Below are 15818 nucleotides of genomic sequence, written 5' to 3' on the forward strand. Positions count from 1 at the left end.
CTTTCTCTGTTTTCATCTTTAATTCCAGCTTATGCTGCATCCCCCTTCACCACTGTTTTCTTTTTCTCTAACCTCAATTTCTCTCTGTTTTATCCTTTATCCACTCCTCCAATTTTGTTGAGCTACTTTGACAGTTTTCCAAGAGGAGTAAACTACAGTTCCCTTGGTGGTAAAGTCACATACACATACACGCACATAACAGAAACGTAGCTTATTATATTAAAAACTGAAGTCCAGGTCTTTCTGGCCTACTGACAAGGTTATGGTGGATTTGTAAACTCTCATACCATCCGACACGAAGAATCACATGCACCCACACGCATACACACAGAGTGAGTACAATGTGTGTTTTTTGGAAGAGAGCAAAGGACAAATAAACGCATCATACCTAGCAGGGCAGGTAGAGGGAGGTGGTGTGCTCTCATTCCTCTGAATAAAAGAGAGCTATCCAATAATGTGTGAAAAAGAAGCTGCAATTTGTTCTCGTCCAAAACCCCTACCTAAGACATCAAACACACATGCGCACACATACACAGTCAAATACACACAAACTTAGCCCCATAGAAATGAATAGTGCCCCAAAAGGCACCAACAAGACATGATAGTACAATAGCATTCCCAATAGGCTTGTCCCATTTGTCTCAATTGGCCTGCTGTCTGCTTGGTCAGTCTTAGGGTCTCAATGAGAAAACAGAATAGAGTGCAGTTTTTTACACTTACTCAGCCTCACTGTGCTTAGTATCTCTGACCTTTTGTGGCCTTGCTGCATAGTTCCATACAACACATCATTCACTACAATTCAAGAACATGATTTTGCAACCAACCAAACTGTTCCCTGCTGAAATCTATACAAAGTACACTGACCCTGAACTTTTGCATTCATCTTGTACTCAATAGGTTCAGTGCTCCTCTGAACCTTTAAGGTCAAAGACTCATAGTTTAGGTCAATGAACAAGTCATGTTTCGAAATCGTAAAGGCCAAATATGGAGTTTGGGTCAGTCAAATTTAGTTCACTTGAGTTCCGTTCAGTTCATTTCAAGAAGCTCCAGAAGGGGAAATTATAAGGCAAGAAGTACAAGCATGCAACATGAAATACTCAATGATACTTGTGATGCTAAATGGATTTATGTACTGTAGAATATAGTGTCTAATAATAATTAAAATAAAACTGCTGGGCATCAAGCCAGTAATTATCATTCCCCCCTCAAATTATCCTGTATTTATTGTGGGCTCTGACTGGCTAAGCACAAAGCAGCTCATACTGGCTGTTATCGATCCATTAATTGGAAAGCGGCCCATTGTAGTGAAAGGGCTGGGCAGTATAGACAGACAGGAAGAGATGGAGGCTTAAGATCAGCTTGGACTCTAATTGGCAGGAAAGAGGCTTCTATGAAGTGGTGTAATGTGCTTTTTATTGGGTTGTAGGAGGGGTAGCTGGTGGAAGGATTTAGAGCACATGTTCATTTAATGCTTTTTTCCCCCCCTTTTTTTGGTGAGAAAAAACTTCAGTCACGAATATCCTTCTATGGGCTTCAGTTGTGTATTTCCATTTAAAAAACACTATCAAAGCAGTATTTACACTAAAGCACAGTAGACCATTGCCATTTTAAGTTTATTTCATCAATGGTAAACTCTACAGTGGATGACAAAAGAGGAACTTTTTCAGTCTATTGTAACATAGAAAAAAGGTTCTCCACACAAGGGTAAGATTTAAATGTATGCTGTGTGTGCACAGCCGCGGAAAGTAAATTAAAATGAAACCATGTAAAAATCTAGGGAAACCATTTTCTCTTAATGTCCTTTCATCCTGATCAGATTCATTGCTAACAGAGCTGAGGTGATTGTAAGGCATGTCCAAGGATGAGTCCCTGGTCATAAAAGTACAGAAGGGGCACATTAATATAAAGACTTCCATCTCCCCTTATTTATTTATTTTGTTGAAAAACTCAGACTGTTATCATTTCAATGCCAAACGATTTCAAACATTCATTCTTCTCTTACTCTGTGGTCAGATTCCAGCCTTTGATATATTCTGTGGCTGTTTTCTTTTAATCTTGTTGAAGGCTGAGGTGGAATAGAATGTTTAGGTAGAGATAAAGGTGTTGGCAAAAGCATGGAAGGTCAAAGTACTGAGGTGGCCTGTCTGACCTTCACACACTCTTTTTCATACTGAGCCACCGCAGAGCAAGGATGACATTGAAATACTCTATCGACCGTGAGTCAAGCTGTGCATGTGAAAAACCCTGGCACATGGAGACATTACTCACTAAACATGACATTTTACTGCCCTCAATTCAAGATGGAGAGTTGTGCACATAGGGTAATTATTTGTGTTACTGTGATGAATACCTCTAACACAGTACCAAAGCTATTTCTCTTGAAGGTATTTGTTTCCATCCTTCCTACCTCCGTAACTAAGACTTTGAGATATTGCTGTAATCATTTTAACAAAATATAAACTCACTAGTTTCTTTTCTTCCTGTGTTCTTTATAGCCTGCGGTGGAGTTAACACATTTGGTAGCTTTTACATTAGTTGTTTTCATTATTAGTAAGGTTGATAGGTAACTCTGTAAATGCCAGAAAGCGCACTGGGATCTTTGTGACCTTTTTATCTCAATTGACATGATTAAAAACCCTCATATACCCTACGTTGATATAAGTAACAAGAGAGAGACAGACTGGGAGCGAGAAAGAGTACTTTCCACTGCCAATGTGATTGATCTAGTCTGTAATGCACTGCTACATACATACAGTTTGTGCAGTTTACGAAGTATAGGGTTTGTACCAGTATTCCATTATACTACTGTATTTTGTCATACATGTCATACTGTTTCTCAGTGTGCCTGTATATGTAAGACTTGTGTTGGTGTGTCTTTGTGTGCGCGTGTGCACAAGCCTGTGTGCTTTTTCTATCGATCCAAATAACATGGAGCCCCGTGTGTATGATCAGGTAGCTCCACAGCAAATAATCACCACATAATTCAACACATATAAGCCCCAGTTAGACACGAGCAATTTCTCTCTGCGTGTGAAAATGGAAAAAAGAGTTGAGTGTTGAGGCTCAGAAAGTCAACAGTTTCTTACAGAAATGTTGTGAAAGGCACCACTAAATTGTATTTTAATTTGTCCACATCTGTTGCAGTAATTTGGTTATTAGATGTTTGGTTGACACTTAAATGCAATAACTGCAAAGTTTTCTATGCTGAGACTATTATCCTAAAAGCCAGATTGGATGTTCGGCCCTTGCGGTTTACTCTCAAATTGCTAATTTGCCTGCTTTATGTGTTCGATGAAATGCTCAAACCTAAATAACATAGAACGTAAATCCCCAGTTTTCTGTTTGCACCTACACTGTTCTCTACCTCATTTTCTTTGCATAATTCATCATATGTCACAAGGAGCTCTTGTTTCACAGCAGGACTCATTTTTTGTAAAGCCCACTACATACATTATTTTTTCTCTCCTCTCCACAGACGGACAGTTTCCCTACCGAACCTAATTATATGGGTAGCAGACAACAGTTTGTTCAAAGGTAAGAGCTTGGATCTATAACCGTCACTACATCTCAGACCTTTCTTTTCTTTTCTCCAAAAGTCCCGACACAATATTAACAGTAACTAAACTGACAATTAATTGTACTGAGTCGTAGCATGGAGAGGAAGGGCATGTACATTTAGGTTTTAAAAGTGGTCACTAACAGTATTTTCTATAATACATCAAATGTAATCACACACAAGATCCTCTTTTTTATTTCATCTTAAGTCTCCTTTAACAGACAGTACACCTTATTAAATATTTTTAGAAGCATTTTATTACATCCTAACTCCTATTATTATAATTTTTTTGTTTTAAGCATTCAGGGACGCTCATCAATTTTTCACTCTGTCTCTAAACTTCATCTGAGGGTAAAAAAAATAAAAAAGCCTCTCCAAATTCTCAGCCATACACTGTGTACTAATACTCTTTTCTTTTTTGTTTGTTTAGTAGTTCAACATTCAAAGACCCAGAGCGAGCAAGCCTCAGAGACAGCGGTCATGGTGACAGCGACCAGGCTGACAGCGACCAGGATACCAACAAAGGCTCCTGCTGTGATATGTCTGCAAAAGAAGCCCTCAAGTTGAAGGCTACGGGCGTGAAACCACCACCTTTGGAGCAAGGTGAGCCCTCACTGGCAAATTTGACTGCATGCGTAATGAAAGATGCCACGCAAGCCAAACACGCTTCAGCCAAATGACTATCAATCTGTTTTCTGTGCTGCAGTTATTTGTATTAACGACTGAGCTCTTGACTTGCCTGAACGCTCACAATCTGAACTTATACTTGGCTACTTTATTCTCCCCTACTTTGTTCTCTGCACTTTTCTCATTTAATGTGTGTCTGTGGTGTGTGTATGTCTATGTGTGTATTTGAGGGTGTGAGTGAGTGTGCATTCTATACACGTCCTCAGTTTATCAAAGCAGACAAGCCCATTATGTTTTTATAAGCCCAACTACTTCAGTATCTCCATTTAGTCCCCCTTCCCTGAGCACTGTCTCTGAAACTTTGATAATGGAACATGGAAAATGACTTAGTGAGCGGCAGGCGATGTAGCTTCGAAGTGTGGTGATTAAATATGAATAATTATTCTAAGCGCTGTGGGTCGGGCAGATTACACATGACATGTGTAAAACAATAACTCCCCAGATATGAGTTGTTGCAGTCCTCCTTACCCTTGCCACCTCGCATGATTAAAGCAGGGTCAGGGGAGGCAAGAAAGCCAAGATTCTACATAGAAGTAATGGGACAGGAGGTAAGGTAAATTTGTCACTCCATCTTCAACCAGTCATGTACCTTGGTGCGGGCCATTACCTGCTTGGCAACCCAGATATCCCCACAGACGTACAAATTCACTAAAGTCTCTACATGTGAGATGTATGTATCTCACTGACTGGATCCAGAAGTACAGTGCTGTATACTGAACATGGATTCTTTGTAATGATGCTATTAATCCTGGGAACAGAAGGGCTGTTTTACTCTTTGCGGAAGGACAATGACAATTTGTGCAACACTCTGTGCTGCAATATGCATGTCTGACTAGATAGCATTTTTTTTCCTTTTCATTGGTTTTCAGAATGAAAAAAGCCACACACATTGGCAAGAGAAATTGGCCAATTAAAAAGCTCCATATGTTTCTCATTTTGAAAATGTTCCCATTTAATTGTCCATGAGGGACTGAAAGAACCTCATTTATACACACAACACACATGACAAAGGCAGCTAAGAGTGGGTTGGGCAGGAGCATTCAGTAAGAACCATCCCAGTACAACATTGTTTTTGGATGTGTATTGCTACAGTAGGTGCCAACCGAAACCTGTCCACGCATCTTTCTGTGTGTTATCTTTGATCAGTTTCCGTTTGACTGTCTCAAACAAGAGATTGGTGCACCCGTACTGAAACCGACACGCATACTCAAGCCCGGTGGTGATGGAAACTCAGTGAAAGGCTGTAGCCTACCTTTGCCCGTTTCCCACTCATCGCTGCCCTCCCATTTATTCTCACCCTCTACTGTGTTTTCACCCCCACTCCATGACTTTCGTTCCACTCCTCCACCTCTCCTTGTTTGGGGAAATCGATTGATGTGAGATTAGACAGTTAACTGGCTGCAGCTGGCTGTGTTTAGCCAATAACATGTGGGCTGAGCTAAGCTGTGGGGGAGGGCAGGGGCAGGAGGCCAAGTCATGGTGCAAGAGCAGTGATGAGTGAGGCGTGGTGAACATCACTCTGGCAGTGTTTCAGTGCATCTTTATTAAGTTGCAAAGGTTCCAGCAGAATGCTCAAAAGCAGCAAATTGTGCCTCACTAATATTTACATGGGATAACAGTATTATGGTGTGATCTTCTACCTCTCAAACTACAATGTCATCTGCTAAGAAAGGTCTGCTTTTATGTTTTATGTCCTCCCGCTGTTTAAGATGAGTCACAAGATGGTCACCTTGTGCCTTGTAAGCTCAAGAATAGTCCCATCTGCTGCTTTGTCTTAAGCAGACCCACTCATGTACAGGTCATATATTATAGTAATTTTATGGTTAGTTAATGAGGCTTAGTAAAAAGAAAAAGTGAATAGACAAAACTGACACATGAGCAATTAAAAGAAATATGGCTCAATATTCTACACTGCAGTCAGATACTGCTTTCTGAAGCTCCCTGTGTGCACGCACGTACTGTACACAACAAAGCACACATGTATGTCGTTATCAAATGGAGGAAAGGAAAAGGGAGCTTGTCATTGGTCACTGTCCCTGGGGACGTTTCCTGCAGGCTTATTTTCTTCACATCCCAGCACTTAGCATCTACTTCATAGCCCCCCCCCCCGCCCTTCCCTCCTTCATCCCATCTTAAGTCCTCTGTTCTTCTCCAAGCATAGCCCTCCCAATTACTCTCTGTTGCTCTCTCTGCTTGCCTGCCAGGACACTGCAGCCTCATTCACTGGCTCAGTGTAAACAGAACTACAAGTGCAAAAAGCATGTAGTTCAAGTCCCAATCAATCCTCAAGCCTGTTTCAGTTCTTAGCCTTTATAATCATTGTATATACAATCATGTGCCTTTCTCCTTTTTGTTTCTGATTTTGCCATCCTTTTTGCCTTTTTTTTCTTATTGGATGGCATCGGTAGAACAAACATACATCTCCCTATTTCCATGCTTGCAATTCATCTTTTTCTCTGATGTTCAGTACAGTTTCCTTCCAGACAACATAATCTGGACATCTTCGCACAAGGGACCAGTTGCAAATTGATTAATTAGGCCTGCAAAATTGGTAGCAATGTATTAATTAAGCTTAAGTATATCAAATGCATTTTTTTGCCAGTTTTAAACGGCGATTAATTGATGCTCCAACGCGCCTGCAGCAGACGCTGATACCGGCTTGTCTGGCTCCGGCGGAGTGGCTGGCAGCACATTGCTCGCCTCTGCGGAGACAACTGCCATAGTCGCTATCACGAACAGACAGGCGGCAGTGGTGTAGGGAGATGGTACCCACTGATAGGGCTGTCCAAGCAAATGGAGAGAGAGCGATGATGGAAGAGGGGGAGGAAGAGCGTAGAGGGAGGGACACTGTTTGACTATACCAGCTGACCTATCCTAATTAGCTGAGATTGGAGTGTGATAATCAAACCACCTCCTGCCTTGTTTTAAAAGTGAGGCATGAGTGGGACAGAGGAGGGGAGGAGGTGGGAGCAGGATGTAATACTACAAGGAACAAGGACAGCTTGGATACAGTGAGGGACAGCATGCGATATGTTCCTGTGGACAGCACAGTAGTAGACGATGAAATTTACTTTTCCTTGTTATTTGTGGCAGGGTGATAGACCCCCCCCCCCACCCCCCAATCATCCTTCAGTTTGTGAATAGCTTAAACAAGGGAAACGTCATGCTTTGTCAGTTGCTCTCAGACATGCAAACTCTTGGCACATACACACTCAAACAATGATGTAAATACACACATATATTCTGTACACAAATAAATGATAATGTTGGCAGGATGTTTAATTGCTACTCACCAACCCAATATTTATATTGTGCTTGTCCTGTCTGTAGATGTTAGGTAATTTATGGGGCTGAAGGTGTCAGTGAGTCCTCTGAACTCAGATTCATATAATCAAAAGTGTGATTTTAAAGAGAAGTTATTAAAACATGTTATATGTTTCTCAAAAAAAAGACTGAATTCCTTGGTTTAATATGAATCTTTCAGTTGAAGCTATTTAAATTAAGAACTATTTTCTATTTAAATAATTACTATTTAGAAGGATTTTGCAGCAATTGTGGAGTTGTTGAGTGTTTTCTACTTAATCCGTCATTGTCATATTTTCTGCAGCTGAAGTCGACATCTTAGCCATTAGGTATAGGACATTACTGACATCCTTTATCCTGCAAGAATGTGTAATGTCAAATATGAAAGTCGTGTAAGTAAGTGTTTCATATGACTATGCCTCCGGGAACAATGAGAGCCCATAAGAGCCGATTTATTCCTTTGGACATTGGGCTGATGAATTCCACCACTACTGTTATTCTCATCATTAGCACTTTCAGTGAAATACAGTAAGCACAGTAAATATTTTCAGAATCAGAAAAACTTTAATGTTCGCTGAAACGGAAATTGTTACAATTGCTCAGCAGGCGGTTTGGAAAGATTAAGTAATAAGTAAAAAAAGTAAAAACGATTACAAATAGTATTAATAATAAATACACAATAAGTGAATAGAAAAATGTACAGATGCGAAAGTGCAAAAATTTATGTGTGAGGTAGAATCTCCGGGCCTCTTAACATTAACATACAGCAGGTCTGGGGTCCCGTCTTCTCCCGTAGTTCAGTCCATAAACTGAGTGAAAGTGGGGAGAGTCTTGTCTAATTGAAGTCACCGGAGATCATGAAGAAAGCATTGGGTTCCAGAGTCTGGGGTCCAGCGTTAACAGAGTGGATGACGTCACACGCGGTTGCCACGTTAACTGAGAGGTGGATGTGAGCAACAACCAAGATGGCACGTGAGAACACCTGTCTATGGACATAGCCCCACGGCTAACAGTTCAGTGTCTGGGCTGCAGAAACGTTCCTTTTCCTGTTCGCCTGAACCGTCTGAAAGCCGTCAATGGTAGCAGTGAGATCCAGGGTGTCTTCCTGTATCCATGTCACTGTTAAAAACTTAACACTACACTAACAGAAAGTCCCTCCGATTCCTCACTAGGGCTGTTAGCTTGTCCATCTTATTGTCCAGCGATCTCATGTTGCCCATGATGACAGAAGGAGGACACATTCTTTTCCATCAGTCTCTGTTGTTTGGACCCAGCTCTCTTCCCCCATCCCTTCGTTCCTCCTCTACATCCTCTGCATGTCCAGATTTCTGCCGGTATGTCCATTGTTGGACACAATGCTGGCCGGCTTCAGCAACTCAGCTGGTCCCTCGTGTAAACAATGCGACCATGGAGTTGCTGCGCAACGGTAGCATAGCTGAATGATAGCATTCAAAAAGGTAGCTGAATGAAAGAAGTAATTCCATGGTGAAAAAAAAACAGACCAGAACTCTCTTTCAGCAAGCATGTTTAGAGAGGGTGCAGCTTAAATAAGTTGCTAGTAAAAATGTAGACAAGGATGACCATGGAAGAAAGCTCGAGAGTCGGAAAAATAAGAAAGCGAGCAGGAGCAACTGCATCAGGCTGTATGCACATCAGCACAGCACTTGCTCAGAAGCAAGAAGAGGGGGTGGCTTTACATTTGTTCATCTGTAAAACCATGAGAATATTAATTGATTATATTTTGTTTATTTGAAAAAATGTTTTTTTTTTCTACCAGTCCATACTGAGACCAAACAAATTAAATGTTCAGCCTTTAATCCCTGTAGCAGTTTTAGGATTAAGACTCAAGCATTACTGTACTTTTCCAAAGTCTCAAGAGTCTCCGCAATCTCAATCTTTCCTTTTTCCCTTTTATTCACTGCAGATAATTTTGAATCATAAGTGAACCTTTGATAATAAAAAAAAAAAAAAAAAAAAAAAAACGGAATTCCAAGATTAATTGACTGGTCAGAAGTCAGATCAGATGCCCTTTTCACACTTGTAGCCATGGCAACCTCTATCCTGCTCACTCTGGCCTTCAATAAACCTTTATCTGACTGTTGGAAAAGGTCATTTCATTCAACACCATTCATATTTCATGGACAGATAAATGCAGAGACTTTTTTCATGGGGTGGGTAGATGTGAATTACATCTATGATTTGAATGCTTGTGAATTTCTATTCAAAATGCAGCACAATCAGCCTATGATTTCATTATTTCTGTTACAAACCGTGCACTTATGCCAATTATGGTTGCACTTAATAATGCATGTACAGTATATGTAATTTGGAAATTTTTCTATTTATTATTAACTTTAAAATGTTCTGTATGATATATCGAGAGCTTTTATTATGGCTGACCAATTGTACCTTTATAGACTGTGCACCCATGTGACCAAGACAATTTAGTTTATTATTAGTGCATTGAAGTAATTTCAAATGAAAAGTTTTAATGATAGTCTATCACAGTCTGAAGGATGATAAAACTCATTTTTATGTGAGTTCCCTTTTAGAGGTTAATTGTTATTTTTATTCTGAAGTTTTCAGTTGAAGCAGGAGACAGACAGACTGACAAAGAGAGAGAAACACAAAGTTCAGGCACATCCAGAAAACAAATGAACAAAGCAACTCAAAGTCTGGCTGCTGAAAGACGGGCTGCTTGAAGAAGCTCTTCCTCTGAAACATTGCCAGTGGGCAGTGTATCCAAAGTGGAGATGTAACAGAGCCACAGCACAGCCAGAACATGACTCAGCCACATCATTGTGGACAGAGATACTGAATTCTAGACCTTTTTTCATCAAAACAAGGCCAGTATATATGTACAGAACATTTCATACACAAAGGCAATTGAAAGTGTTTTACTCAATGCATTAGAAACATAAAAAAGAAAAACCGCATAAAAACAAAATGGAAATTTAAACAATATAAACATTTTTAAATGAAATTAAAGGGGTAAAAACAGAAACATAAATACAGGACAAGGACAGAAGGGTTTGTGATGAGTATTTAAGGTGCAGTCAATCACCTGGATTTAAATGTGGTCAAAGTTGGTGCAAGTCCAATATCGTCTGGAAATTTGTTCCAGCTCTGTGATGCACAGTAAGTAAAGGCTGCTTGTCTGTGTTTACTTTGGGTACTCTGGGTACAGTTAGCAGAGCACTATCTGATGACCTGGGAGGCCAAAACTGTTCATATGGTAAAAGACAGTCAGAGATGTATTTTGGTCTGATAGGTTTCTAGACAAGCAGTAGTACTTAAACGCTAGATGAAAAAAAAACAAAAAAAAACAACTGTTGCTATGAGGATCTGAAAGTGCTGTCTCAGATACATTAGAAAAGACAAAGTTTCCATTTTTTATTACCATTAATAGATCCTTCTTAGCTGTGATATTTATATACTGTATAGTTAATATTATTGTATATAAAATTGATACCTTTCATACCCTTCGGCCATAGAGACAAGAGGCTTTATTGCATAAATAACTCCCAATCCTTAGTAAATGTCTGTATCATCAGTGACAACAACAAATATAAAAAAATTATCAATGAAAAATGGAATCATTGACAAATATACCTTTATTCCTCCATAAATCAGCGCATAAACAACTTAGTTTTTCAAGGCTCAAAGCACAACATTTATCTTCTTTCTAAACATCTCTTATTAGCAAGTTAGTGCAATAAAGCCGTTCAAAGCTTCCATGAGGGTATAATCTACCAGTGCAGAAATGGCCTTGTTAATGTGTGATCCTTCACATGATGTTAAAGTAATTGTTCTGCAGGTTAATGGACAAACATCTGCTGTGAGAGAGAAGCTTCATTCGGGAGCATTGTAATTACTAAGTTTATAAACATTACTCCAAACAGGTAGCATATGGAGGAGTCATTGTTTCATGTGATGCTATCACATCTGTCGGTTTAAACATGATTAATTAGGGCCGTAAGAGTGTGTTTACACCCGTTGTTCCAGTAGAGACATATATGTGCGTCACTCCAGTGAACTCCGTCAAGGCAGCATGGGCAGGACCTGATGTGTGACAGAGCTCCTCTTTGCCTGCCACCTCACATGGTGCTCTTTTCATCAGTAATCATTTACTGAATAATTGGGATCATTTTTTGTTTCTCTTTATGAAGTTTCTGTCATGTTGTAATCTCCAACCAGCTTAAAGAATCAATCTAAAAGTCTATCGCATGGCCTTGGGGAGAAGATTGGAAAAACAAGCAACATCTGAAAACAGCAGCCAGATGCTCATGTTTCTTCTTACTGTTTGTGTGAGCCTTTGGACAGAGAGGATTTGTCTCTCAGCCTTTCATCTTTTCCTGCTCCTCATCATCTCAGCTCTCCATGGCCTGTCCCTGGCTGGGCTGATAGCCTGATTCATGGCAACATCACCAGCTACTTTCCTGGTGGGGAAAATGAGAACCATCAGCAATCTGGACTTCTCCAGCATGCATCACTCAAAGTCAAATAAGATTTGTGAGTGTGTGTGTGTGTGTGTGTGTGTGTGTGTGTGTGTGTGTGTGTGTGTGTGTGTGTGTGTGTGTGTGCGTGTGTTTGTGTGTGCGTGTGTGTTTGTGTGCCAATACACATGTGCCAGATCGTGTGTTCACCCTATTCTTAGAGGATATGGCGGTATTGCACAGCAGTGAGGCGATTTGCAGCTAAGCTAGTAGAATCCTGTGGAAAGCCTAAAATCTTGTGGGGTGAAGGGAGGGGAAATATCACAGTCTTAGGATTTCTTCTCTCTCATTATGGAAGATTTAAAGGGATTAGTCTATTTTCTTTAATACACGAAGTTTTATTAAATTCCATTGTTATGATTGTGGTTCATGAAGGGCAATGTCCATTCTTATGTCCTTCCTCTTGCGCTGTCTATGTGTGATATTTGGCTGGGCTGGCTGTAGGGTGTGATTTCCACCACTAAATCTCAGCCCGCCCGCATGGTGGCTCACCCCCTGATCCACATTCAGCCAGTGAAGCCTATCTCAAGCACTGTGGCACCACGGTGTTGGAGGGGATTGATGAATATCTCCGACTCTTACCACTTGGGCTATAAATCTCTGACATTATCCCTCCGCCCTGATATCCACAGTGAATAATTATGTCATGTTTATGGATGCAATGAGTAAAAATATGTCTTATTTCACTCAGAGCACCATTACAACCTCTCATCATTACATGATTGGACTTCTTATCTCAGAAAAAAAAAGGAAACACGTTAGATTCTCCTAGACCTTCCAGTAAGGGCTGCTGCCCCTAAATGCTTGTAGCTGCCCAGCCTCCTCTCCTTGCACCGCTCTGTAATGAGAACATTACAGGGTATTAATCCAAGTGTGTGCTCACTCATATTAGACATTGAAAAACACACAAAGCCATTAAATGCTGTGAGAACGTTATTCAAGGCCCATTAAAAAATGTAGGCACACTGAGTATGAGGATTAGTCCGGAGTCATGGAGATTTAAAGTTAATCGCTCTTCAACGGTATTGTTAAAGTTTCATCCACTGTCAAGTCTAGTTAAACCTCAGTGATATTATTATTTTTTGTTGGTATTGGTTTTGTTCAACAATGCCCGCTTGGCTCCTTGAAAAACCGTAAACATTAAACACACCTTTTCAAAACTGAACTGCGGGTGAATAGACCTAGGGTAGAGATGGAACTGTAACTCTGGCTCAAGATGCTTTTGTCATTGTTCTTGTCAGAAGCCTCACCTGCAGATGAATTTGAATTTGTTTGTTTTAATGCCTCATTTGTGTGTAATAGAACTCAGAAACCGAGGCTAGGCGGTTTGATTAGTTTGCATATTTCATGTTTACACTTTATACATGCACACAGACTTGCTTGCTGTAAACACACTAGTAACCTAGATTATCATCCAGAGTGTATGTTTTCACACTAGTGAGACTTAAAAATGGGCCCCTCTGCCAGACTTGTTCTGCCAAACATGTGAGATTTATTCCCTCAAAGCAGCAGCAAGTGAGAAAATCCAGTGTATTTATCAGCTCCGTCATCACAACAGACATGTCTCTGCTCCCAGTTGTTCTCTTTGTAATCACATGACAACAACAACCTTGTAGATGTGGCATCTGTGCTATAAATGACATTAATTAACATTGTGTGGCTGAGCCCCATGGCAGGGCAGCCTACATTTTTTGTTTCCCAAGGGAATTAACATCTCATTGAAAAGCTTAGTTAAAGTTGTAATTACGGTACACACAATAAGCTTGTTATCATATCTTTTGATGCTGATATATTTTAAGATAGAACCTCTGGTGCTGGATGGTACCGAGTGAGCTTGTTCTGAAAACAACAAACAGGCTGAATGATGAATCAGAATCAGTGCTTTGCAGCCTTATGCTTGTGTCTGTGTGTGTTGGATATACACAGAATGACTGACAGTAATAACGCCTGTGAGCAATCTAAGACTGATTTTTAAAAGGCTGAGTGGATGTGTTTTGGAACGTGCTGCTGCCCTCCAAATATTTCCACTGTCCTTATGTACATTTCTTTGCTGCGTTTAGAAAATAATTGTGAAATTTGGAGTTGCGGGCTGTGAAATTACCATTTTCTTCCCCCGGTTTTAACAATACAAGTTAGTTTGTTGTCAAAGTGCCTCTCTAAGAGTATGTGTGACAGAACAGCAGAAGAGCTGTTCCAGTATCAGCTCTCAGTGGGTGAAACATGTTGTCCAGCACAGCAGTAGGGAGGATACTACGGAGCAGATTATAATGATACAGAACATCGTCACTTCCTGGACCAGAGCCACTCCGCGGCCATCTGTCCTCTGTCCATGGACAGCCGGGCGTTCGTGCATGTGTAAGTCCGTGCGTGTTTCAGATGTAATTCTAGACATTAACCACACTCTTTTACATATGCTTCGATAGCCTCTTTTACTTCCTCCCCATAATTTTTCAGTCGTATTCATTATCATCCTCATCTCTTTCAGCACTGATTTATGTGCCTTGAAAACTCCATTTGTTTCAAATTTGATGATTGTTTAAGCAATTTATCAAGTAAAACAGTTGCTGCTTACAAGCTGCAAAAACTGACACAAAATGCAAAGAGCTGCTTGCTTTATTCTTTATAAATTCAAATGAAGAAGAATAAATTAGTTGGTTAATTGATATTTGTCATTATTTGCTGTCTTTTTAAGGCCAAAGCTTAGCTAATTAATGGTTTAAAAAATCTGATAAAAAGTTAGTAGTTGCAGCTTTACTGTCCTTGAAGATTTCTGTGGACATTGTAGCAGTCTATGCGGGGCTGCCATGAGTAGTTTTTGTCTCTTGAGTTTAGAGATGGGTTCCAATAGATAGCCAGTTCCATTTTGGATCCGGTTTCAAGTTGGTAAAATACCCAAATTTGTACTGACTGACTGAACATGGCGAGCCACCTTAGCTTAAATGGTTCAAAGTGGGGTACACCAAAGTCAACAAAACAGCTGCAAATTGCAGTATTAGCGGCAAAGGGTGGAATGAAAAATCCCTTGCTTAAATATCTATCTACCATTCATCATGTTAAAGTAAGTACTTGTGGTATTTTTGATAACTTAAAATGGACAAGTGAACTGCTAATTTCTGCTACAGTTGGCATCTTTGCTATTGACAATGTACATCTTAAAAACCTAGACCCAGCGGAAAAGAGAGCGAGGAGTGCTCCACCTCGGCAACCACTGGTGTTCCACCGTATTCTGTGACCCATCAGATCCTCTGACCTGTAGCTGTGCATTGGGCATACAGAAAAATCATAGATTTTATTTGGTTAATATTTGCTGAATGACAAAGTAGAATTAATATTATTTCCACTGTGTAAATTTTTCTTTTGTCTTCTGCAGCCCCCCACTGAGGAGCAAAGCCCTTCTCCCCTGCAGCAATAGAGAAAAAAGCACAGACAGGGTTAATGAATGCCCTACACCTCCTCAGATCAGTAGAATCTCTGTGGATTAGGCATGATACTGAGTGAAATAAAAACAGTACTTTTTTTTTTTTAAACTAAGATATATTATTTTTTCCTCCAAAAAACTGCCCAAAATCATTCGATAAAGGATTCAAAAGGATTCAGATTCAAGAGTGAATTCAGGTTTGATAAAATATAATCAAACCCCATCCCTGCTTGAATTGGATCTTTTTCAGACCACAAAAAACTAATTTTCCAAGACTCCATATCATAAAATTAATGAAACATTACAGAGACCAAAGATAAATACATGCAACTGTTTAGACTTGAGTTTTTATGTAGTT

The 15818-nt window shown here is 40.0% G+C and overlaps 1 protein-coding gene across 4 annotated transcripts in view; it reads left to right on the plus strand.

Moving 5' to 3' along the window:
- Positions 1–15818, plus strand: part of pcdh17 (protocadherin 17) — a 58201-nt gene that overhangs the window by 19684 nt on the left and 22699 nt on the right. For 2 of the 4 annotated variants that reach the window (XM_040135689.1, XM_040135708.1), the window contains exons 3-4: positions 3476–3534; positions 3987–4159. In XM_040135689.1, the coding sequence (XP_039991623.1) occupies positions 3476–3534; positions 3987–4159 (232 nt within the window). The remainder of the gene's footprint in view (positions 1–3475; positions 3535–3986; positions 4160–15818) is intronic. The other 2 variants (XM_040135700.1, XM_040135717.1) reach the window with 1 other exon arrangement.

This window comes from Xiphias gladius, chromosome 1, assembly GCF_016859285.1.
Source record: "Xiphias gladius isolate SHS-SW01 ecotype Sanya breed wild chromosome 1, ASM1685928v1, whole genome shotgun sequence".
Lineage (NCBI taxonomy): Eukaryota > Metazoa > Chordata > Actinopteri > Istiophoriformes > Xiphiidae > Xiphias > Xiphias gladius.